At 35.8% G+C, this 26,161-nt stretch overlaps 1 protein-coding gene across 2 annotated transcripts in view; it reads left to right on the top strand.

Moving 5' to 3' along the window:
• LOC136028752 (uncharacterized) overlaps positions 1-26,161 on the top strand; it is an 84,397-nt gene that overhangs the window by 22,364 nt on the left and 35,872 nt on the right. The window contains exons 4-7 of one of the 2 annotated variants that reach the window (XM_065706638.1): positions 4,168-4,301; positions 7,044-7,238; positions 15,701-15,874; positions 19,953-20,105. In XM_065706638.1, the coding sequence (XP_065562710.1) occupies positions 4,168-4,301; positions 7,044-7,238; positions 15,701-15,874; positions 19,953-20,105 (656 nt within the window). Of the gene's footprint in view, positions 1-4,155; positions 4,302-7,043; positions 7,239-15,700; positions 15,875-19,952; positions 20,106-26,161 lie in introns of both variants that reach the window. The other variant, XM_065706637.1, reaches the window with a different exon arrangement.

Here is a 26,161-nt window from a genome sequence, read left to right as displayed (position 1 = left end):
TGCAAGTTATGAAATTTGCCATTTGTTTACGTATAGTACAGTAATTGTTAGTTGTTATTTAGAAGAATACAGACATTCAGGGGAAAATTCTCAACGAAAGGAGAATTTCCGGCATGATTTGGAAAACGATTACTTGAAGTCTTTTTCAAATGACAATATGCTAAGGATAATTTTTCAGGCGGAATCGTCCACAAGAAATTCCAAGGGGAGAAATTTTTAGTGAGAATGGAATTGTCTGGTGGGAATTTTCGGGGGGAGGGAATTATTTTACGTTGAAGGAAGTTCTGCTGAGGAGGGCACTTGTTTTTGGGATAACTATCGAGTATATTTTTCGGCCTTTGCGAAGATAAAATACACATATGTAATCTTTTTACTACAAGGGTTTCTAAATACTAGTATGAAATAAGTAAACGCTTGTTTTCTCCCCTCTCTCCCTTCTGTCTCTCTCTCTCTCTCTCTCTTTCTCTCTTTCTCTCTCTCTATCTCTTTCTCTCTCTCACTCACTCTCCCACTCTCGATCGATCGATCGACAAAAAACACATTTAAAATATATGCTATTTTATAATTTATTTCTTTGTTTCTAATAATATTTCGTAATTAGGAACTTAAAAATTGTTTCATCAATGCGTTGTTCTGTCCGTGAAACCTTTTAAATATTCAGGCGGAGTTTCTTCAGTTCTTAAGCTATAGTCTCTTCTTTGTTAAGTTTTCCTTATAGCCTACTGGATAGCAGTTTGTTTTGAAACTGTTAACTAGTTGGTGGTATTTATCGGCTGAATTTTTTTTTTATTAAAGTAGAATGATTTATGGACTTACGGAGCAGGGAACCTATTAGAGTAAGTGATGGGATCAGTGCGCTATGGACCGTCCCTGATTTTTCAAGGAATAGCAAATAAAAGTTGGCCCCATTCTCGCATGCCATATCTTGATTTCATAGTGCCATAGTTTCTCCCTGACCTTACTTGCAACTACTCTTTCCTTTAAAATAGTACCCATTCCATGATTTCATAGCTCTGAAATCTTCTATCATCCAGTATTTTCTGGTTATAAAAACGATTAGTTACACCAACACCAACAGTTAATGTAATGCAGTTTGATTCTGCTATTACTAAACGTTTAACTAACAAAGATATGATATGGACTTCCTCGCAATATGCGCCGGAATTGGTATTGCATTGGAACTCACAACAATCTTAGTGTATGTTGATGGTAACTGGAAGGTACTTCCAGTTAAAATTTGCACACAAGAGAAGAATAAGGGAACTCCACTCCATCCAGTGTTGTACTGAAGAGCCCGAAATATTGTAAAAACTGAGTACTTTGCAGTTTTTGGACCCTCCTCCTCCACCCGCTCTTACTTTTAAGGAGTGATGCTGCGGTCATAATAAATTGGTGTTTCAGTTTACCGTCAAATATTGATGTCTCAGTTATAATTGCGATTGCAATATATATATATATATATATATATATATATATATATATATATATATATATATATATATATATATATATATATATATATATATATATATATATATCTATATATATAAAAATAAGTTGTCTGTGTGTGTGTGGGTCTGTCGGGTGACGTCATGTTTGTGTGTCGACTGACGTCATGTTTTCGACTGACGAAATTACAGACCGGGACGTCGGGACACAAATGACGACCGGGACACAGGGAGTATAAATGACGACCAGGACATAAGTAAAAAAAAAAACTAAAAAAACTAAAAAAAGGTAAAAACTAAAAAAACTAAAAAGAAAAAAAACTAAAAACTAATAAAAAAAACTAAAAAAGCTAAAAAACTAAAAAAACTAAAAAAAAAACTAAGAAAGAAAAAAAAATGAAAAATAAAGGAGAAAAACAAAACTAAAAAAGTAAAAACCAAAAAAAAACTAAAAATAAAAAAAAGGGGAAAAATACAAAAATTTATTTCATCATATACCATTTCAAAAACGAATGTATATACAGAACGGGACACCGGGATACAAATGACGACCGGGACACAGGGAATATAAATGACGACCGGGACACAGGGACACAACTACAACGGGGACGCTGGGGGCACAGGGGGATATATAAATGACGACGGGGACACAGGAAATGTTCGATTAGCAATCACCATCAACAAAGCTCAAGGGCAATCATTAGAATCATGAGGTATAACTAAAAAAGCTAAAAAAAGGTAAAAACTAAAACCTAAAAAAAGACCAATTCAAAAACGAATGTATATACAGACCGGGACACCGGGACACAAATGACGACCGGGACACAAGGAATATAAATGACGCCCGGGACCCTCAAAGAGAAATCACAGACTGGGACACCGGGACACAAATGACGACCGGGACACATAGAATATAAATGACGACCGGGACACAGGGACACAACTACAACGGGGACGCCGGGGGGCACAGGGGGATATATAAATGACGACGGCGACACAGGGAATCGTCGATTAGCAATCACCATCAACAAAGCTCAAGGGCAATCATTAGAATCATGAGGTATAGATCTGAATACGGATTGTTTTCCCATGGACCATTATAAGTTGCATGTTCAAGAGTCGGTAAACCCGACAATCTATTTATATGCACAAACAATGGGACAGCAAAGAATGTTGTATATTCGCAAGTTTTACGTAGTTAAAAACATATATATATATATATATATATATATATATATATATATATATATATATATATATATATATATATATATATATATATATATATATATATATATATATATATATATATATATATATATATATATATATATATATATATATATATATATATATTCACAGGTGGTATCTATATTCACATATATATATATATATATATATATATATATATATATATATATATATATATATATATATATATATATATATAATATATATATATATATATATATATTAGGTTTGATACAACCACCCTGGAAAAAATACGATTTTTATATTCCCCTTAACTTTCCTTTTGAAAGTTTCAACTCAATGACCTATTCTGTTCCTGAGATATTGTATCTGTGCTGTTTTCAAAACCTGGATACACTGCTCTTTTGATTTACTTCAATAGTAGTAGTAGTAGTAGCCCTTAGGAGTTTCAATTTAATTCCCTCAGTCGTTTCTCGGCCGTAATTTTACATCTCCATCAACGTTCCTTGGAAGATTCAACTTAAAACCCTTTTCCGTTCTTGAGATATTGCATCTATGCCACTTTGACAACCTAAATGTAAGCAAAGTGTCAACTCAATGGCCAATTCTGTTCCTGAGATATTGTATCTGTGCTGTTTTCACAACCTGGATACACTGACTTCAATAGTAGTAGTAGTAGTAGTATTAAAAGTTTCAACTTAGTACTTTCAGCAGTCCCTGAGCTATTGCTGATAAGTCGTTTTTGGCAACCTCTATGCACATCTTGGGTTTTGATGTAGTTGAATATTCCGTGAAATTTTCACCTTAATACCCCTAGCCTTTCTAGATATACAAGATCAAACATGTCCCTTTCCCATTAACAAACCCCACGTGTAAACTATCGACAACTTGAATAACGAACAACCCTCACCTCTGAGGTTGTGGGGGTTGTGTCATCCCTATAGGCGTAGTTCTTGCACTTTTCGACTATTTTGATCAAAATGCCAATCTCAAAGTTAGACCTGATGTCTTTGAGGAAAGATACCGTAGCTAAACAGGGTGAAAAGGGGGCTGGTTGCCCTGCGATCACTTTTGACTCTCGTAAAGGGCAAAAGGAACTTTTAATTTCCAGTCGAATGAGCCATCTTTGAAGTTTTTACGACAAATCCTTTCAAATGAAGTGGTGTGGTGGAAAAAAAAATTTATGTTACAACCATATCGCTCTTTACTTTGGCAACGCAATTGCGCTGCCTATGATTTTCTTGTTTAATCCACTTAGTATAGTCAATTACAACTTATCTTGATGACTAATAAGTTGAAGCTATTGTAACTACATCTGTACAAAATTTGAAACAAAACTGCGTATTAGATTTCTAGCTATATATGTTCAACGATCCACGCCACACCATGGTAACCACAATCCACGATCTAAAGGTTAGAATAGTCCCTGAGAACTGACCTTGTAATGAGTACGTATTAATTTGTTTTTACTAGACTCGAATGATTGACTTTGTAGTACATTTTTTAGAAGAATCATACGTACCAGAGGAGTCAGAGATGTTATCCGACATCTTTTTACCGCCAAAGATCGACCTGTTAATATTGTTGATATCAGTTGGCACTGGTATCGCTGTTCTCCTAGTACTACTGGAAGCTGTCAAGGTATGTTATAAATAAATGTACGAAGTTTTATCGAAATAAGTAAAATACAAGGGTAGAATTTACTGTGCTCATTATAACAAGCGCAAAACACTGCTAAAACAAAAAAAAAACCTAAGGATTTGTTACGTCCAATATTTTAAAAAAATCAAATATTCAAGAATTTGTGTGATGAAAAATAATTTTTTTACTGTTTAGTCAATGTTCGGTTATAGTAAAACTTGTGATTGTTTAAATCAACCTTAATTTGTTTCTTGATATTGCAAGGCACTTAAATAAAAAACAAAATCGAATACATGAGAAAGCGTTTATTTTTTCTTGTTTTTAATGATTTCGAGTCCTTTCTATTTTCATCCCTATTTCATTCCTTAATAAAAATACGATATTAACTAAGCTGAAGGGAGTTAAGAGACTCGGGCATGTTGAAGATTCTTGACCTGTGGCGAATCTTAACAACTTCAAATTAGGCTGAAATAACTTCAAAGGCTCAGCTACTTAGAACGCGTGAGATGGGTCGTGGCTCTTGGAGATACTTTTTAATAATTGCATTAGTAGTCCTTAAATTTTGAACCGTACAAACATATCAAAGCCCAACAGGTAATGTTTGATAAGATTAGGTTGAGGCAAGAACATATGCGGCAAGTCATGGCTCTTGGAGATAGCTTTTGATAATTGCGTTAGTGGTCCCATGCCCCTGATTTTCGAACTTTACGAACGTCTTAAAGCCCAACAGCCAATTTTTGATACTGCTGCTACTACTAACAACTCACTGCAGCACCAAGCCACCGTGGGCCAACACAGCTACGCACGCTCCTTCTCTGTCCCAGACTATTCAAAGGCCCCCTCTTTACACCCTCCCTAGAAGTTCTCATTTCCCTTATATCTTGTCTTACTACTCCCACCCCATTGGGGGAGGACCTGATTTTCGTTCGGTCCAAGGCGGCTGCTTGACAAGAACAATCTTTGGAATGGTTTTCGATAATCGCCTCAGTGGTTTTTGTCCTTGAGTTTTGTTGAATTTTGTTAGAACATATGTGGTAAGTCATGATTCTTGGGAAATGTTTTTTGATAGTTGCATTAGTGGTTCCTGTCCTTGAATACTGAACTATCTTAACGTCTTACAGCCCAGTAGACAATGTTTGATCCGATTAAGTTGATACAACTTCAAAGGCTCGGGTATGCAGAACATACGAGGCAAGTCGTGTCTCCTGAAAATAGTCTTCCAAAAATAGTATTTGTAGTTCTCACAATTGGATATTGAACTATTCCAACATCTCAGATCCCAACAGATAATGCTTTATAAGATCAAGCTGGACCATTTTCAAAGACTTGGCTGCTTAGAACATGCGAGACGAGTCGTGGCTCTTGAAGACAGTTTGTGATAATTTCATCAGTGGGTTCTCGCCCTTGAATATTGAACTGTTCCACTGTCTCAAAGACCAACTGACAGTGTTTGATCAGACTAAGTTGATACAACTTCAAAGTTCCAGCTTTATAGAACATTTGAGGCAAGTCGTGACTCTTGAATATAGTTTCTGATGTTAATTATGGCAATGGTTATCGTCATAGTCTTGGCACTGTCTTGGTACTGTCATATGTGCTGTTTTGTGAAGAAACGGAAAGAAAACTCATCATACTTCTTTTTTTTTAACTTGATAGACCCAGCAGAGACTCCCAAGGGCTGCTGGCCCCGTCCATTCTCTAAAGAAGAAAAATTTGTTCGAAGATCGTTTCTGAAGAATGGTATCTAAGAAGAATGAAATGTTATGCTTTAAATTTATTCTTTATAAAGTGCCCTTACTGAAATCTTGCAAAATGTTAGAACTGATTTGGTCCAAAATTGGACGTATATCTGGGGATGGCAGGGTGAGGGGTAAGTCTTTAACAGGGTGTTTTATTTTAGTTTATTAGCTCTTAATTCCTCTTAGGATGTGTTTTGTAGTAGCAGTTTTTCAACACGATTATGATTTGTTGTTAAAGCTGTTTTACATATTTCTCAATTTGCTAATGTCTATTGCCAGTACTTGCTTAGAAAGTATAAAAAAGGTATGGGTCTTGCTTATAGGCCTATACATGCCTACACAAGCGAAAAATGAATAATTCTCTCCTACGGTGAATCAAGATTTATTCATCTTTGGTACTCATGAGAAAAGCAATTGAAAATACATAAAAACTGACTTTGAAAATGTGCTTTTCTATTCATAAAAATCCCAATTATCCTACAAAAAAGAACATAAATTAGTGAATATTCCTCTAACATTGCTACAGCGGGGATCGAACCCTGGTTCTCCGTATTTCCAAGCAGACCAATACGGAGCACCAGGGTTGGATTCCCGCTGCAGCAAGGTTAGACGAATATTCACACGTTTATATATATGTTTGTATATGCTAACCAGTTTTGGTGCATAGGCTTTATAAATTCGATCAACTAAATTTCTTCTTCAAGTTTTAGTCCATGTCTTTTCAATTAAGGGTTTGATTAAGACTTTTTTCTTTTTTCCTGCGTCTTTCCTTTTATTCCTTTTTCCTTTTTTTTGCTTTGGTTCTGTGTTAATGTGAGTGATTTACTTAAAAAAATTTACTTTCAAGAAAATCTTTTATTTCTTCTATGGTTTTACATCTATGTACGCTAATAAACACAAAAAATCTTTCACTTATTTCTTTCCTGATTGTTATACCTTTCTTAGTATCTTTACATGCACTTTGAAATATTTGAGGCCACAAAATAAGTCCTGTTCTTTTCAGCTATCTTTGCATAAGGCCGGGCTAGTGAAAAAATTCAACGTACTTCAGAGCCAACTTGAACGCTCCTTAGGAGAAATCAAAGTTTTAAACGACGAAAAAAATTCAGTCGAGAAGAAGAAAATTTCCCTTCAAGAAAAATTCTGTGAAGTTGAAGACTGCTGCAAGGACCTTAGAAGTAAAATAGAGGAATTAACGGTATTCTCTCCCCTTCTTTTCATATGGTTCTTTTGAGGTTGGGGTAGTGCCAACATATGCATAATCTGCCCGAATTTCCTCATTTCAAGCTTGAATAGCTTAGCTATTTTTTAGTGCGCTGAAACCTACAAAGAAATACATTTTATTTTACACACACAAGAAGAACTAGTAAAAGTAATTGTGTAAATGATTTGATATGCGGGTTATGTTTACCTCCCCCTTTATGCACGTCTCCCTCCTTATGAATGTCAAACAACCAGAACAAAGTTGCGCCGTGGGTTCGTTCCAGAAGACAATTATATTCGGTAACAATTAATTACTTTTTTTGTATCATAAAAAATTAAAAAGTTAGTCAAAAAGTCAATTAGTCATAAAAAAGTAAATAGTTAATATTTTTACTTACTAAGCTAATATAAGGGTTAAAGTTCTAATTTTAGGATAAAAGTATTGGCATATAAATAGTTACAATTAATGTAGTAATTAAATAGTCACGAACTGTAGCAAGGAGCGACCCGGGTCAATAGTAACCGAAACTCTAAAAACGGAATTTTGATGCCAATAGTTACATCAAAAGAGTCGCACCTTAATGCTAATTTGATTATACAAGTTTCATTAAGTTTAGTCCTACCCATGAAAAGTTAAGAGCCTGAGAAAATTTGCCTTATTTTAGAAAATAGCGGGAAACACCTCCTAAAAATCATGGAATCTTAACGAAAATCACACCAGCAGATTCAGCGTGTCAGAGAACCCTACTGTAGAAGTTTCAAGCTACTATATACAAAAATGTGGAATTTTCTATTTTTTGTTAGAAGACAGATCACGGATGCGTGCTCTTTTTTTTCATGTGTGATCGTATCGATCCAGTGTTCCTAGAATGTCACGAAAGGGCTCATTTTAACGGAAATTAAAAGTCTTACTGCCCATTTTAAGTGATGAAAAATATTGGAGGGCACCTTGGCCCCATCTCGCGCTCATTTTTTTCCCAAACTCACCAGATCAAAATTCTGTAATAGCTATTTTATTCAGCATAGTCGAAAAATCTAATAACTGTGTCTTCAGGGAAGACTTACTCCCCCACAGCCCCTGTGGGAGGGGCTGCAAATTACAAACTTTGACCAGTATTCACATATAGCAATGGCTATTGGGAACTGTACAGACGTTTTCAGGGGGAGTTTTTTGGTTGGGGGGAGGGGATTACGTGGGGGGATCTTTCCATGGTGGAATTTGTCATGGGGGAAGAGAATTTCCATGAAGGGGGTGCAGAATTTTCTAGCATTATTTAAAAATAATGAAAAAATAAATATCAAAAAGTTTTTTCAGCTGAAAGTAAAGAGTAGCATTAAACTGAAAACGAACAGAAATTATTACGCATATGAGGGGTTCACTTCCTCCTAATACCTCGCTCTTTACGCTAAAGTATTTTTAGTAATTTCAACTATTGTATTCGAAGGCCTTTGGGATTCAGGGGTTATTCTTAAAGAATAGAGACAAAATTTAAACTTTAGTGTAAAGAGCGAGGTATTGACGATGGGGCGAACCCCCTCATATGCGTAATAAAAACTTACGAATAGAAGCTCGTTACGCAAGTTAATTCGTAAGTTATGCATATTTTTTACTAATAAAAACGTTCGCAAAAAATTAAAAGTTTAAAAGTTCTAATTGCCTTTTTAAGTAACCGAAACATTCGAGGGCAACTAGGCCTCCTCCCCCGCTCCTTTTTTCTCAAAATCGTCCGATCAAAACTGTGAGAAAGCTATTTAGCCAAAAAAAAGTTAATATGCAAACTTCGTTTTAATTATTCACGTGCGGAGAGCCAAAATCAAAACATGCATTAAAAAAAAAAAAAAAAAAAAAAAAAAAAAAGTTTTTTTTAACTGAAAGTAAGGAGCGACATTAAAACTTAAAACGAACAGAAATTACTCCGTATATGAAAGGGGCTGTTCCCTACTCAACGCCCCGCTCTTTACGCCAAAGTCTTTTACTGTTTTGAAAAGTAGAGTTGAGAGAAAGAGTCGAACTTTAGCATAAAGGGCGGGGCGTTGAGGAGGGAACAGCCACTTTCATATACGGAGTAATTGCTGTTCGTTTTAAGTTTTAATGTCGCTCCTTACTTTCAGTTTAAAAAAAAAACTTTTTTTTTTTATTTAATCAGCTTCTGGAACGTATCTTATGTTATTGAATAGAAAAAGAACTTAAAAGGAAAATGGATATTCCAATGGGATTTTCCCCTTTCTTTTTATCTGCTTCGTTTCGGGCTTGGATAAAGTCAAAATACCGCAAAAAAAAACGGATAAAGTCAAAATATTCTGTCCAAATTTACTCGTTTCCAGTTTGAATAGCTTAGCTTCGAGTATTTTCTTAGAGTGCTGAGACCTACAAAAAAACGTATTTTATTTTGTACACGCTGGGAAAACTAGTAAAAGCAATGTTATAAATGATTTGGTTTGTGTGTTATTTATATCCTCCCCCTTGTTCATGTCCCCCTTTATACCATCTCAAACAAACAGAACAAGTTGCACCTCTTCCTTCCAGAAGACAATTATATTCGGTAATAACTAACTATTTATTATTTCCGTATTACAAGTGCAGGAAAAAATTTTTTTTTAGTTTTTTTTTTGCTTGTTAAGCGCATATAAGGATTAAAAATATAGTTTATGATATAAAATAATTAATAAAATAAAACTCATATTAATAAAGTAAAGATAGAATTTAGAAGTAAAATAGAGGAATTAACGGTATTTTCCCCCTTCTTTTTATATGCTTCGTCTCGGGCTTGGATAAAGTCAAAATACCGTAAAAAAAAAGGTATAAAGTCAAAATATTCTGTCCAAATTTACTCGTTTCCAGTCTGAATAGCTTAGTTACGAGTATTTTCTTAGAGCGCTGAAACCGACAAACCAACATATTATATTTTGCACACGCTGGGAAAACTAGTAAAAGCAATGGTAAAAATGATTTGGTTTATGTGGTATGCATACCCTCCTCCTTATACACGTCCCCTTATACCATCTCAAACAAACAGAACAAGTTGCACCCCTTCCTTCCAGAAGATAATTATATTCGACAATAACTAACTATTTAGTATTTTTTTATTTTAAGTGCATTAAAAAATAAATTTTTAGTTTTGTTTTTGGTTATATAAGGATAAAAATATAGTTTAGGATATAAAGTAATTCCATATAATTAATTATGAATAATAATAATCCACCCTAGAACGCAACTCTTATTAATAAAATAAAAATAGAATTTAGAAGTAAAATAGAAGAATTATCGGTATTTTTCCCATCTTTTTACCTGCTTCTTTTGTGGCTTGGGTAGTGTCAAACTAGCTTAGCTATTTCCTAGCGCCCTGAAACCTACAAAGAAATACATTTAATTTTACACACACAAGAAAAACTAGTAAAAGCAATTGTGTAAATGATTCAATGTGCGTATACATTCCCCTTTATACACGTCTCCCTAATATCCCCTTACGAAGGTCAAACAACCAGAACAAAGTTGCACCGTGGGTTCGTTCCAGAAGACAATTATATTCGGTAGCAATTAATTACTTTTTTGTTTTATAAAAAAATTAATAAGTTAGTCCAAAAGTTGATTAGTCATAAAAAAGTAAATTGTTAATATTTTTTTTCTTACTAAGCTAATATAAGGGCTAAAATTCTAATTTTAGAGTAAAATTAATGGCATATAAATAGTTACAGTTAATAATAATCAGCTTCTGGAACGCATGTCATGGTATTCAATAGAAAAAGAACTTTAAAGGAAAATGGATGTTCCAATGGTATTTTTCTGTTTTCCTCCATAATTGATTTTGGAGAATTTTTCCATAAAATAATAAATAAAAATTCTTGCTGAAGCACAGGGCGTTGAATTGACGTTTCAGTTCGTTCTATTTTTCCAGGGATAAGTAGCAAACTTATCGCCCAAACTTGCCGTATTGGGGATCGATCTCTGAGCCCAGTATTATAAAGCAGAGCATCAATCCACTATGTTACCACAGGGCTGTAAATAAGTGAAAGTTGCTTTCAATTCTTTAAGAAAGGTTTTTTCCGTTTTCAATTGGAAATAGCCAGTATCTGTTTGGTATCTTTTTTTAAACCTTCTAAGGGGGTTCCTAGCGGCACTGCCCTCACCCGCCTTATTGACCCGAGTGATTATTTTTATATTGAGAAATCTTGACAGCCACAAGATTTTGGCTAGAAAGCAATTTTTTTCCGCAAAGCTAGAGGGGGAAAAGCCAAAATACTCTCCTGAAAAAGAAATGATTTCGTCCAAAATAGGAGAATCGTATGAAAATCAAAGCAAATATTGGAATAATCTTAAAGCTGCGATATTCTAGTAGGAAAAACATACTGGCAAAAAAAACTTTTGTAGGGCTTTGATGCATCAATCTTTCAGTTACCAGTCTCACCAAGCTCAATTTCTGTGTTACCTTAAGTTTTAGAGTCAGAACACTTAATGAACCCTACAGTTGTACGTTTGATAGACGTACCGTAGACGGTTGAAAGCAAAGTAGCTTTCCAGTCTTTATGAAATACTTTTATCTCAACTACAAAAAGACAATCCCCATTTGGCATCTTTTTCGCATCCCTATTTTGGCAGATATGTTTCAACCTCCCCACTGTTTTAAGTCCCCTTATTAAAGCCAATGATTATTTTTATATCGGATAACAGTAAAGATTACGAGAATTTGGGACCGAAATCAATTTTATTTCGCAAAGTTAGAGGATAAAATGCCAAAACATTCCTTTGAAAAAGAAATATTTCGTCCAAAACAGCAAAATAGGTGAAATGTGTGAAAATCAAAGCAAATTTCTGATATTGAGGTAATCGTAAAGCCCCAATAATTTTTTGCAAAGTCTGGCTTATTCATACTTTGAAATTTATGATTATTCTCGTTTGAGATCAAAGCTGAAGCTTGAAGACAGCAGTAAAACAAAACTTACTATTAACGCTTTCTGATAAACCAGCTTCAGTTCGAAGTCCCAGTAAACTCAAATTTTACAAATCTTCAGTTTTACAATCAAAGCCTTTTATTGAATCTCAATAATTGTACCAGTGTGTGGTTGTATATAATAATTTCACTCTATAAAAAGCAAAAGGTCGGCAGTCCCGCTAGGCCCCTAGGATTCATTACAGTTTGAGGAGCCCACGTTGAAGTTTTTGCTAACTTCATTTATCTTGGCTCCGTGATTACGAACAATGGCTCCGTGGATGTCGAACCTGGCAGCCGAATCGCGAAAGCTTCTTCTGTCGTCAGAAGATTCAATACCATCTCAAGATCGCCCCATATTTCTAGGCGCACGAAGATGTGCATATGTGACTCATCCGTGAGCTCACTCCTGCTCTACGCGGCTGAGATATGGCCCCTCAAATCCACTATTTTGAGCACGATAAACACCTTCCAGACAAAGCAACTCTATCGAATCGAGGGGCTCTTATGTGATGATTTTGAGACTAATGAAAGACTCCTTGTCCATACTCACCGAGCTCCATTCTCAACAAGAATTGCCCAGTGAACTCCCAGATGGTTTAGGCATCTCCTTTGAATCCCAACTACAGCCCTTCCTAGAATTATATACGACTTTTACCCGGTATCCTGTGGTTGGTTACCCCCGAGGGGTAGACCTCGGATAGGATGGAAGGACAGCCTTCAAAAATGTGGTCTTGGATGGCTACTGGCTAGATATTTCAACTGTGTATTAATTGGGAGGAGGTGAGGAACCATAGATATATTGTTCTTTTTTTTCTGATGAGAGGAGATTGATCTTAATTTTGTTTCTAAGACTATTTAGTTTTTTTTTATGGATATTGATTCTTGTAGCTGTCAATCTTCAGAGTTTTTTGTCGTCTTTGACGGCTACTTGTTAGATATTTCAACCGTGTTTGTTTTTTTTTTTTTGTTTTTTTTTTCTATTTCATTTCGAAAACCTTTTCAATTATAGATCAAAGCGACATTTTCAAAAAAGTAAAAATCATCACCCAGGAATAACCAAAACGGTTTTTTCTTCTAACATGTTACCATATCCAGGGGGAAAGGGGGCACGGGTTTGAACCCCCTCCGCTACCGAAATTTCTGTCCGACTAGTAAAAACATCACAAAATTGCATATAAACAAATCTTTGATGCATTTTTTCTACGTTTTTATGTGTAACAACAAACCCCTTATCATACATAATGCTTGGTCAGATTCTCAACTGAACGGTTATAGTCTACTTTTATTCATTTGTCTATCTCTCAGATTGTGATTTTATCTCTTCTTTTCATCATAATCATTTTATTTATAATCCGTCACAAAAAACGGATAGGGACAAAAACGGAAGCATAATCATACATTATGTTAGGTCAAATTCTCAGTTGAACGATTAGAGTCTACTTTCATTCATTTTCTATCTTTTCAGATTGTGATTGTATGTCTTCATTTCATCTTCAACATTTTATTTTTAATCCGTCACAAAAAAACGGAGTAGGGGCCAGAAAAGACAGAGTAAAAATCAAGAAAAAAAAAAAAAAAAAAAACTAGATCTACGCTGCATGGGCAACGTGAGGTGCTGCGGCAACCTTTGTTTGGCTTCGCCGAGTAAAGTTTTGCGAGAGGAACACTTTGGTTTTGTTTCCTCGCTTCGATTAAACGCTGAAGTTGTTAATCTGTAAGGATCTTAAAATAAGTACTAGGTATACCAACTCGCAAAAGTTGCAAACCTTTCATTGCAACTAGCAAAAGTTGCAAACCCCTCATCGTTGAAGAAGATTGTAGCCTAATAGGCGATTATTATCTACAAGTCCCCTACATGTCTTACTGCTGGAACCAAATTGGTCTTACCATCAAATACACCGGAAACAAATATTAGGTACACCAACTAGCAAAAGTTGTGAACCTCTCATTGCCGAAGATGACTATGAGCTAATAGCCGACTGTTCTTAAAACTCCCCTATATGCCTCTCAATTGATATCGGCCTATTTTTGGTTTTGGTGTGTACCTTACTACTGAAGTTGTCAACCCCTTTATATTTTCAAACTGGTATATCTCATGAAGGAATTTTTCTACCGAAAAATGAATGACATATACTCTGATCAAATCATCGAGAGCTATCGAATGCCGTCGAAACAAGAATCTATCCGTCGTAGTTCAAAAGTTGACTTTTTTGCCGTAGGCCAAGTTTCGAGCATCATCACTTAGAAAGGAGCAAAGGATAAACTCTAATTTCTTTAGCAATGATAGAACTCTTAAAGTTTAAGAGGTACATCTGATACCATTTTTCTACCGCAATCCCAAGTGCGAAAAACCGAATGATAAACACAGCTGAAATCACGAACAGAAATGGGTAGAAACGATAGATGGCAGCGCTATCGGTCCCCACTTTTTTATTTCTGTAAATTTTTCTATTTATCACTCAAAGAAGACATATCGGCTGTGGGACCGGGTAACTGCCGCATATATTCAAAACATATAGATTTTAGTCCATCTTCAATTTGAAACTGGTGCCTGCCTGCTTGCCTTTTAGAACAGAGCTTTCCACTCGAAAGCAGAAACATGGTTTGACGAAACGAAAGCTTGACTGCATAACTTTAGATAGTTCTCTCTGGCATAGGCTATAAAACTCCGAGTCACTTCACACACTATAGGCTCTTGCTCAAGAAAAAGCTAAAACCATCCTTTTTGGCCCCAGGCAAGAGCTCTACGAAGCTTTCCAAAATGCAAAGTCGTATTCATTAATTCGGCCTAAGCTCCACACTTTCCGTAAAAACCGCAGAGGTTAGACCCTTACCACTTTCTAGGAATAAGCTGAAATCGGGGTGCCAGGGGGAAAAAATCACGACAAAACCAAAGTGTTGCTCTTGCAACACAAAAAAAAACAACATAAGGAAAAACATACTTTAATAACTACGAACTCAGGACAAACATAAATGACACAAGATGGAAAGACTCCTGGCAATCAGTAGAATAATCACGAATGTGTATCTTGATAATCCCATTTGAGTTTATCAATCGATACTTTCTCTGCGGGAAAGAGTTACTTGCCATGTTGCGAGTTCCATCAAATATTTTGCGAACTTAAAATTAAAGTCGGGGAACTGCTTTCTCTAAGCACAGTTAAAAAATACCAAACATGAGAATTAGGAAATAGGTGAGGAACTGTTAGGTTATTATACAACTGATAACAATCTACTCAGATACGAAACGTTTGAAGCCAGGCATGCCTATGCAGCCCGAATCTTCTTAGCATAGTTTTTTTGTGCCAGGTTTGTAGTTTCTTTCAGATTTGCTCCAATAGGCATACCCAGATAAGTAAGACTGCTAGCTAAAGGAACTTCAGAGCTAAACTTATCAGTGTTAAAACTCAAAACAGTATGCTTAATCTATTCTTGAAAAGGCTCTACTTTTAATGTGAATGTACCTTTATCGCTTTGTATCGTTTTTTTTTTCAAATATTGATTTAAAATTCTTAAAAAACATTAGGTTGAGAACGATTTAGTCAAGAAAGAGAAGGCAGTCTGGGACCAACGTTTCGATGAATTGTTTACGACGTCGGAAGAGCAAGGCAAAATGAATGCTCAACTGTTGGCTATGCAAGATGAGCTTGTGGCTGAGAAAGCAGAAATTGAAGCTTTACTAGGAGTTAAAGAGCAAGAGGTATGATCAATGTGTTCTCTCTTCCCTCTTCTTTCTTTTCTCTCTCTCTCCCTCTCCCTCTCTCTCTCTCTCTCTTCACCTTTCCTCTCTCTCTCTCTCTCTCTCTCTCTCTCTCTCTCTCTCTCTCTCTCTCTCTCTTTCTCTCTTTTTCTCTCTTTCTCTTTCTTCTCACAGAGGTTTGCTGATTTAATGTTCTGTTAACTGTATGCCGACTACCCCGAGACAATCATTTGTTTTAAAACTCTGAGGAATCAGTTTATGCTTTCTTTCTTTCCTGTTTTTTTTTCGAAGAGGTTTGCTGATTTGATGTTTTATTACATTTATTCCGGCTACCCCAAAACAATCACTACTGCTCTGAGGAATCGGTTTAAGTTTATGTGTCTGTGCTTTTTTCGTTTTGTTAATTTTTCTTTACTTTTTTTAGTCATATTTTCTTTTTGAAACAACTTCTTCTTTTAAAAGAATTTTCACAATTATCTGGGTAACTGTTTCTATGGAAAATATCTTGAGACAAGAGCGAAATTATTCTCTTCTGTAAGAAAACAAGTATTTGGAGACCTTCTGCCAATTTACACAGTTTTTTTCTGCTCTTTCGAATGGTTTTATGTGGGGACTTCGTAAGACCCATGTTGATTAGAAACATTAAGTTCAGTTTTATAATTGACGTTTCAGCGCTTTTCCTGAGGGTGAAGCTATCTTACAAGGGAAATGCTGTTCTGATAATTTGTTTTCTCATTAAGGGCCGAAAAACAGTTAAGCTGATTTAATTTCATTAACTGGACTCTGGAGTGTTCGAAAAGGAAGGTTTAAAATCTTTAATCGTGGTTTTCTCTGAGTTTTTAAGCATTTTGACAACATCACTCTGAGGTCGCGACAGCTTACCGGACTCTTTTCGAAAAGTACTGCAAGGAGTAACGCATAACATTAATAATAATTACTTCAAGGAGTAACAAATAATAATTTTACAAAAGCCATATATATACAAAATTCATAACAATATACTTTTATAGAATTTAAATAATAAAATTAATTTTTGTATTTCAATTCTATAGAAACCAATATAAATACTAAAATCGACAACACGCTTTGTCCTAAAAAATTCTAGCGTTCACAGTCTGTTGATTACCACAGAAAAACTACATTGTCAAAGGAAAGCTACTTCTTCTCAAGCTTTGGGGGGAGGCGCAAATCCTAGGGTAATCGTTTTTGCGGAGTCTTTCTGAAATAGTGGTAAAAAGAGGAACGTGGACAAAGAAGTACCAGTTATTATTTATTGATCTATTTATGAATAACAGTAATCATAATTCATTGAAACTATGTGCATACATAATGCGATATGATTATCACCGAAATAGGAGAAAAATGGTATTTCTAACCGGGGAATCTAACCCGTGTCAGCGTATATGTTGCATTTATATCAATACAAACAAAGAAATAAAACATTACGACTCACATCAGTAAAAGACAATTCAGCAGAAAGACAAATAATGGGTCAAACTCTAAATCTAACTACTAAGGCGTTCATCTTCATAAATTTCATTAAAAATATCATCTTAAAAAATCGTTATTAATTCTCATTAAATACAAATAAAATTCTCAAAATAATAATAAATTCTCATCAAATAAAAATAAAACTAGACCTACGTTGCCTGGGCAACGTGAAGTGTTGCGGCAACCTTTGTCCGGCTTTGCCGATTAAAGTTTTGCGAGAGCAACACTTTGGTTTTGTTTCTTCGCTATCGGTTAAATGCTGAAGTTGTCAGCCTATCGAAGCTTTTAAAACAGTATGTTCAAAGAAGAACGCAATCAGTAATCACATGATCACACCCCTGCGTTGAAAAAACAACAACAAAAGAATATTGAAAGAAAGGACTAAATTGACTTTGCAGCCAGTTGAACATTATCTTTTTCAATCGTAGACATCGTAACGGATGAAAACTAGGAACAATATCTTGTATAATCTAGTTGGTATTAATTATAAAACTATCCGGAGCTTTTCAGGATCAAAATACCATAGATGACATTCTATTAATTATTACGAAACTACCTCATTGTTTTGTATTATCGTTTGTACCCATTGCGTAACATCTTAATTCTAGGTTACAGTGATTGATAGACCATCGATATGAACTTTCTTACCGACAGATTTACAGGGATCGAATACAATGTGCACCAATTTGGACAAATTTCTAGCCTAAAGTGAACCGATTTTTACTTACAAGTCCCTCTCCCGAGATAGACATCAAGTTCAACCGGAAACAAATAATGGGTACACCAACAAGCAAAAGTTGCAAACTCCTCATCTCTGAAAATGATTGTAACCTAACAGCCGATTATTACTTACTAGGCCCCTAAATGTCACTTTGCAGCCGGTTGAACTTTATCCTTTTCAATCGTAGACATCGTGACGGATGGAAACTTGGAACATTATCTTATGTAATCTAGTTGGTATTATAAAGCTATCTGTAACTTTTCAGGATCAAAATACCATCAGGGACCCATAAATTTCCTGTAATGACTCGCCATCCAGGATCGCTTATTATTGGATGGCGAGTCATTACAGGAAATTTATGGGTCCCTGATTCCATAGATGTGTACCAATTTGCACAAATTTGTAGCCCCTCGTGAGCCTCCTCTAGCAACCGATTCTTACTTACAAGTCCCTCTCCCGGGTTATACATCCAAGTTCACCGGAAACAAATAATGGGTACACCAACTAGCAAAAGTTCCAAACCCCTTGTCGCTGAAGTCATTGTAGCCTAACAGCCGATTATTACTTACAACTCCCCTACATGTCTTACAATCGGGAACCAAGTTGTTCTTACCATCAATTACACCAGAAACAGATAATAGGTACACCAATCAGCAAAAGTTGCAAACCCCTCATTGCCAAAGATGATTATAAGCTAATAATCGACTGTTGCTTGGAAGTCCCCTACATATCTCACAATTGGTATCGGCCTATTTTTGGTTCAAGTGTGTACCTTACCACTGAAGTTGTCAACCCCTTGAAACTTTCAAACTGGTGTATGTCATGAAGAAATTTTTGTAACAAAAAATGGATGAAATATACTTTGATCAGCTCATCAAGGTCTATCGATTGTCATTGAAAAAAAAATTCTATCTGTCTTAGTTCAAAAGTTGACTTTTTTGCCGGAGGCCAACTTTCTAACACCACCACTTAGAAAGGAGCAAAGGATAAGCTCTAATTTCTTTAGCAATGAGAGAACTTTTAAAGTTTAAGAGGTATATCTGATACCATTTCTCTATTGCAATCCCAAGTAGAAAAAAAAGAATGGTAAAGTCAGCTGAAATCACGAACAGAAATGGCTAGAAACAATAGATGACAGCACTTTCGGACCCGTGGGAAAATCGCACTTTTTTGTTTCTGTAAATTTTTCTATTTATCAGTCAAAGAAGATATATTGGCTGTGGGGCCGGGGAACTACCGCATATATTTAACACTTATAGATTTTAGTCTATCTTCAATTTGAAACTGGTGCCTGCCTGCTTGCCTGCTAGAACGGAGCTTTCCACTCGAAAGCAGAAACATGGTTTGATGAAACGAAAGCTTGGCTGCACAACTTCAGATACTCCTCTCTGACATAGGCTATATAACTCCACTTCACTTCGCACACCATAGGCTCTGGCTCGAGGACAAGCAAAAACCATCCTTTTTGGCCCCAGGCAAGAGTTCTACGGAGCTTTCCAAAATGTAATGTCATATTCATCAATCCGGCCTGAGGTCCACACTTTCCGTAAAAACCGCACAGGTTAGACCCTTACCAGTTTCCAGGAATAAGCTGAGATCGGCGGCATAGGAAAAAAAAAAGAAAACAAAAAAAAAAACGGGACAAAACCAAAGTGTTGCTCTCGCAACACAATTCTCAAAATAAAAATAAATTTTCATGAATTTCATTAAAAAAAATCTTCATAAGAACTTCATAAATTTTTTAAGGCCACATAGTGCCTTCATATCTACCTATTTATGGGTATTCGGGTCCAAATTAGGATACTAAGAATACATTTACAAATTCTGAAATACAGTGATGAGCGAACTAATATGTCAGTTTTCTAGAGTGACACTTATCGAAAGGAATTGATTGATTTGAGAGAAAGCTATTCAACTCTTGAAGTTCAACTAGCTAATGCTTTGGAAAAAGCAGCTCAACTAGACGCTGCGGAGGCCAAGTGCTCACAACTCCTCTCCGAAAAATGTAACCTTCAGATCGTAAGTTTGCTGTCGCCTTTTTTTTTCTTTTTTTATATATATTTCAGAGATTTTAAAGGAAAAAATTTCTTGGCTTCAGAGAACAAATGATAATGAAAGTGTCAAAGAAGATGTATTGCGTCTCTATTTTACCAATCATATGGTCGGGAATGCTTAAGTTTTTTTTTTGGCTTGCTTACGTGTTTAAGATCATACTTATGTGATTGTGTCTAAAGTAGTTATTACCAGAAGAGTCTAGTTTTTTTCCAATTTGGTCTGGTTATTTAGAATTTTATTGTCTAGGGACAGAGTTAATTATAAACATCCTCTAAAAAGGAAAAAAAACTGTTCAAAGGATTCAATCGATATGGTTATGAGTTCCTTGCTTTTAGAAACAATTTTCCTTCTAATTTAACGCCTGTATCTGTGTTTTCTGTCTGTCATTATTAGTGCTCGTTCGGAATAACATAAATTCGATAATTGTCCTTCTAATTCAAAACAATTTTCTTTCTAATTTAACACCTATATCTGTTTTATGAGTGCTCGTTCGGAATAACATAAATTCACGCGTGGAACTTACCAAGAAAAGGAGAAGTGAACAGTCCATAATTGTATGAATAAAGAGTCCCAATGAAATGAACTTCATAGCCCCGTAATACATGCTGAATTCTGGGAAAGGAAGAGAACTAGAGCCACCCGTAATACCTACTTGAGGTGGCAGAACCACTTTTGTGTATATAAGACCATCGATAATAAATTTAAGCACAGGAAATTTTACGATGAAGGGAAACTTTAAACTTTTTGTGTGTCTTATGTTTGTATAAGTTTATCAACCTATTTGCGGCAAAGTCAAATTAAGCATGTTTACTTATCAAAATCTTTGTTGCTCTTTTTAGTGGCAGGGCTATATTTCTGACTATCTGGAGCTGTAGGTCTGGTTCTTGCTGAAAGCAAGTTTTGTACTAAATTTTTATTATTTGAAATGATTTTTCATATAGTTTTGGCAATTTACAATTTTTTCATAATTTATCAATATTTCTACTTTTAATATCGTTATCGATTTCTATATCGATATTAAAGAGCCACTTGTGCCTGCCACATATAAAATCCTTGAAAAAAAGCGTGCATTACTAATCGCTAAAATGCTGAGTAATTTGAATCGCGCAACCCCCCCCCCCCAAGCCCCCCCGCGCGCGTAAGTCGTTACGCGCCATATTAGTCACGCGCCATATTAGTTACGTGCCATTGTAGTTGTGTCCATGTGTCCCACCTGTGAATATAGAAAGATATATATATATGTTTTTAACTACGTAAAACTTACGAATATACAACATTCTTCGATGTCCCATTGTCTGTGCAGATAAATAGATTGTCAGGTTTACCGACTCTTGAACATGCAACATAAAATTGTCCATGGGAAAAAACAATCCGTATTCAGATCTATACCTGATTATTCTAATGATTGCCCTTGAGCTTTGTTGATGGTGATTGCTAATCGAATATTCCCTGTGTCCCTGTCGTCATTTATATATCCCACTGTGCCCCCGGCATCCTCCTTGTAGTTGTGTCCCTGTGTCCCGGTCGTCATTTATATTCCCAGCATCCCGGTCGTCATTTGTGTCCCAGTGTCCCAGTCTGTAATTTCTCCTTGTGCGTCCCGGTCGGCATTTATATTCCCTGTGTCCCGGTGTCCTGGTCGTCATTTGTGCCCGGTGTCCCGGTCTGTAATTTATCTTTGAGTGTCCCGGTCGTCATTTATATCTCCCGGTCGTTATTTGTGTTCCAGTGTCCCAGTCTGTAATTTCTCTTTGAGTGTCCCGATCGTCATTTATATTCCCTGTGTCCCGGTTTTTAGTTTTCTTTTTCTCCTTTATTTTTCAGTTTTTTTCCTTTTTTTCTTTTTTTTCTTTTTCAGTTTTTAGTTTTTTTTAGTTTTTTATTAGTTTTTAGTTTTTTTCTTTTTAATTTTTTTGTAGTTTTTACCTTTTTTTAGTTTTTTTCTTTTTTAGTTTTAGTTTTTACCTTTTTTTTATTTTTTTTTGTTTTTTTTAGTATTTTCTTTTTAGTTTTTTTTGTAGTTTTTACCTTTTTTAGTTTTTTTTCTTCTTTTGTATTAATGCTAAAGCCAAGGTTTGAGCCTGGAACCTCTCGGACCTGGAACCTGGAACATAATGCTTTACCAACTCGGCAACTTCAGCTTGAATACATTCGTTTTTGAATTGGTATGTGATGAAATAATTCAGACGTCATATAATGACGTCACTCGACAGACAGACAGACATACAACTTATTTTTATATATAGACTAGCTGGTTTATTTTATATATAGACAACACCTAGTTGGTGGGGGCGCTTCGCGCCCCCCCCCCCCCCAATCCCCCCCGCGTGCGTAAGTCGTTATGCGCCATATTAGTTACGCGCCATTGTAGTTGTGTCTCTGTGTCCCGGTCGTCATTTATATTCCCTGTGTCTCGGTCGTGATTTGTGTCCCGGTGTCCCAGTCTGTAATTTCTCTTTGAGTGTCCCGGTCGTCATTTATATTCCCTGTGTCCCGGTGTCGTAAGTCGTTATGCATCATATTAGCTACGCGCCATTGTAGTTGTGTCCCTGTGTCCCGGTCGTCATTTATATTCCCTGTGTCTCGGTCGTGATTTGTGTCCCGGTGTCCCAGTCTGTAATTTCTCTTTGAGTGTCCCGGTCGTCATTTATGTTCCCTGTGTCCCGGTCGTCATTATAAAAATTATATTCCCTGTGTCCCGGTCGTCATTTGTGTCCCGGTGTCCCAGTCTGTAATATCTCTTTGATTTTCCCGGTCGTCATTTAGATTCCCTGTGTGCCGGTCGTCATTTGTATCCCAGTCTGTATATACATTCGTTTTTGAATTGGTTTATGGTGAAATAATTTTTTTGTTTTTTTCCTTTTTTTGTTTTTAATTTTTTTTTTTTTGGTTTTTACCTTTTTTTTAGCTTATTTAGTTTTTTTTCTTTTTTCTTTTTAGTTTTTTTGTAGTTTTTACCTTTATTAGTTTTTTTATTTTTATTTTTTTCAGTTTTCTTTTTCTCCTTTATTAAATTTTTTGTTTTTTTCCTTTTTTTCTTTTTAGTTTTTTTGGTTTTTACCTTTTTTTAGCTTTTTTAGTTTTTTCTTTTTCTTTTTAGTTTTTTTTTAGTTTTTTTTGTTTTAACCTTTTTTTTTAGTTTTTTTTCTTTTTTAGTTTTTTTCTGTAGTTTTTACCTTTTTTGGTTTTTTTTCTTCTTTTGTATTAATGCTAAGCCAAGGTTCGAACCTAGAACCTCTCTGACCTAGAACCTGGAACATAACGCTTTACCAACTCAGCTACTTCGGCTTGAATACATTTACCTTTTTTAGTTTTTTTATTTTTATTTTTTTTTTAGTTTTCTTTTTCTCCTTTATTTTTGCTAAAGCCAAGGTTCGAGCCTGGAACCTCTCGGACCTAGAACCTGGAACATAACGCTTTACCAACTGAGCTACTTCGGCTTGAATACATTCGTTTTTGAATTGGTATATGATGAAATAATTCAGACGTCATATGCGGACAGTGACGTCACTCGACAGACACACAGAATTTTTTTAGTTTTTTTAGTTTGTTTAGTTTTTTTTATTAGTTTTTAGTTTTTCTTTTGTTTAAAAAGAATTACAAGCAAAACAGGCGGCGTGCAGTGTATCAAATGTTATAAATGGTCTCATTTTAGTTGGGGAAAAACTAAATACTCTAATGATTTGAAGAAGACCTTTGTGTGCGTAATTTGTACACAAAAAGATTCCCCAAAAATCTTTACTCTGAAAAAATTGAGATCGAAAAATAATAGTCCGAAACAGCAGAGTAACAACGATAAAATCCAGGATCAACTTAAAAAGAGCACTATCTTCCCAATAGAAAACTTGTCATCTAAATCTCCAGGCATTCCTGGCGGTGCACTGAGAATTATGGATACTATAGAAAATATCACCGAGGAAAGAAATGACTGCTCAGGTCTTGATCTGAGCTGCCTCTTATGTGACGAACCGACAAAAGACAGCCCTTCGTTTGATTGTCATCTTTGCTTACACCGCATGCATGCAGCCTGCGCTGCAATTGATGCAGACATAGTCCTTGCTCTGCAGAAACCCTCGGGACGTTTCTTTCTTTTTACCTGTGAGAAGTGATGATAACCAGCTCTAAAGTTCCCAGTAATAATGTATCTGTTCAATGCAGTAGCTTTGTTACTACTCAAACAACACAAACCGACCTAGAGTATTCTCAGTCTCCGCATACAGATGAATAGGGTCTTACAACAGATCATATTCCTGAACGACGTGTCTGCAGATTTCACATAAGGCGAGGCTGTAGAAAGGCGGAGAATTGCACATTTCTCCATATTTGCTTGGATTATTTCAAAGGCATCTGCCGTGATGAGTGTTGTATTCTGCCTCACAGATCTCTGTGTAAAAAATTTGCTCATGGCCTTTGTTTCATGAACTGTTGTCCTAATGTGCATCTCACTTCCCACAGAAGGAAAAAGCTACGTTCCAATACTGAATTGCGAAGTTCAAAAAACGGGGAGCGAAAAATTCCACCTCTGTTAAAACATGGTAGCCAAAGACAACAATTTACTGTCCCACTTATGGTGGTTTGAGCTTGAAGCTCAAACCACCTGTCTTAAATCAGCCAATGCAGATCCCTCCCCCCTCATACCAACCACTCCTCGTGAAGCCTTGGAGAAACTGGCAAGAACCAACATCTGCCAGCCTTCCGACAATATATCCAGTACTAGCAACCAACCAGTTTGGAATTTCAAAGAAATCAAAGATTCACCCACCCCTCAAACCATGTCTTCCGAGTATCCCAACTTGGAACCGATTCAATGTCCTGGCAAGGAGATTCGAGACCGCAGTGTAAAGCCCTTCTTTCATCCCTATATATTTCCGAAAATACTATTATCAAATGTCCGGTCACTTATGAACAAATTAGAAGAGGTTGAACTATGCTTGAAGAATGAACTGGTTGATATTGCTTGTATCTTTGAATCATGGTCCACGACTGAAGATGTTGTAGCATTTGAAGGATATGATACCTATTTCAAACCTAGAATGACACCCAATGATATTACAGTAACACATGGTGGTGGTGTTGGTATTATTTGTCGATCGTCTATAAGAAATCGAGTTCTCACTTTCAGTAATATACCAAATAAGCATGGTTTTGAAGTATTATGGTTGTGATGCAGGCCTAAGAAGCTTCCCAACGAAGTGGCATCACTGGTGATATGTGTTGTTTACTATCCGCCCCGTGGCCCTATCGTAAAGACCTTGTGAATTACTTGCAGAATTGCACTGACAATGTACGATCCTTGTATCCTAATGCTGGTATCATAATGTGTGTTGACTTTAATGACTTTGCCAAATGGCTAAGTAATTCACTATCACTTAAGCAGGTTGTCAATGTGCCCACAAGAGGTAACCGTATGTTGGATCTCATTTTTAGCAACTGTCCTGAATATTATAATACTCCAGTTACATTACCCCCATTGGGTTTGAGTGATCACCTGTGTGTTGCTTGGACACCCAATCATTTTCTCCCAAATAGACAAATAAATAGTGTGGTGTACAGGCCTTTCACACCTGAACTAGTAAATCTCTACAAGAAATGGCTCACAGATCGTGACTGGCGTGATATTCTCTCATTGTCTGACGGTGACAAAATGGCAAGTTTATTCTGTAAGGAACTGTTCGAAAAATACTGTGAAATTTTCCCACAAAAAAAAATATATGTGAAATCGAATGATAAACCATGGATTACTCAAAAGATTCGGAATCTGATAAAAGTGAGAAACGAATTGCATTTAACTGAACCCGTAAAAGATTTCAAAAGAGTAAGAAATTTAATTGTATATAAGATAAGATGTTCACGTAAGGAGTATGGGTCTAAAATAATAAGCAAAATATATAAATCCAACCCAAGGAAGTGACTTAGTTCAGAACATTATCAGCAGAAAAGTAACCAGAGTTGAAGTGAGAGATGTCAATGGTAAACCCTTGTTACCTAGTGAAATTAATGACTTTTTTGCATCAATTTGT

This window comes from Artemia franciscana, chromosome 7, assembly GCF_032884065.1.
Source record: "Artemia franciscana chromosome 7, ASM3288406v1, whole genome shotgun sequence".
Lineage (NCBI taxonomy): Eukaryota > Metazoa > Arthropoda > Branchiopoda > Anostraca > Artemiidae > Artemia > Artemia franciscana.
This window is presented reverse-complemented; position numbering and strand designations above follow the sequence as displayed.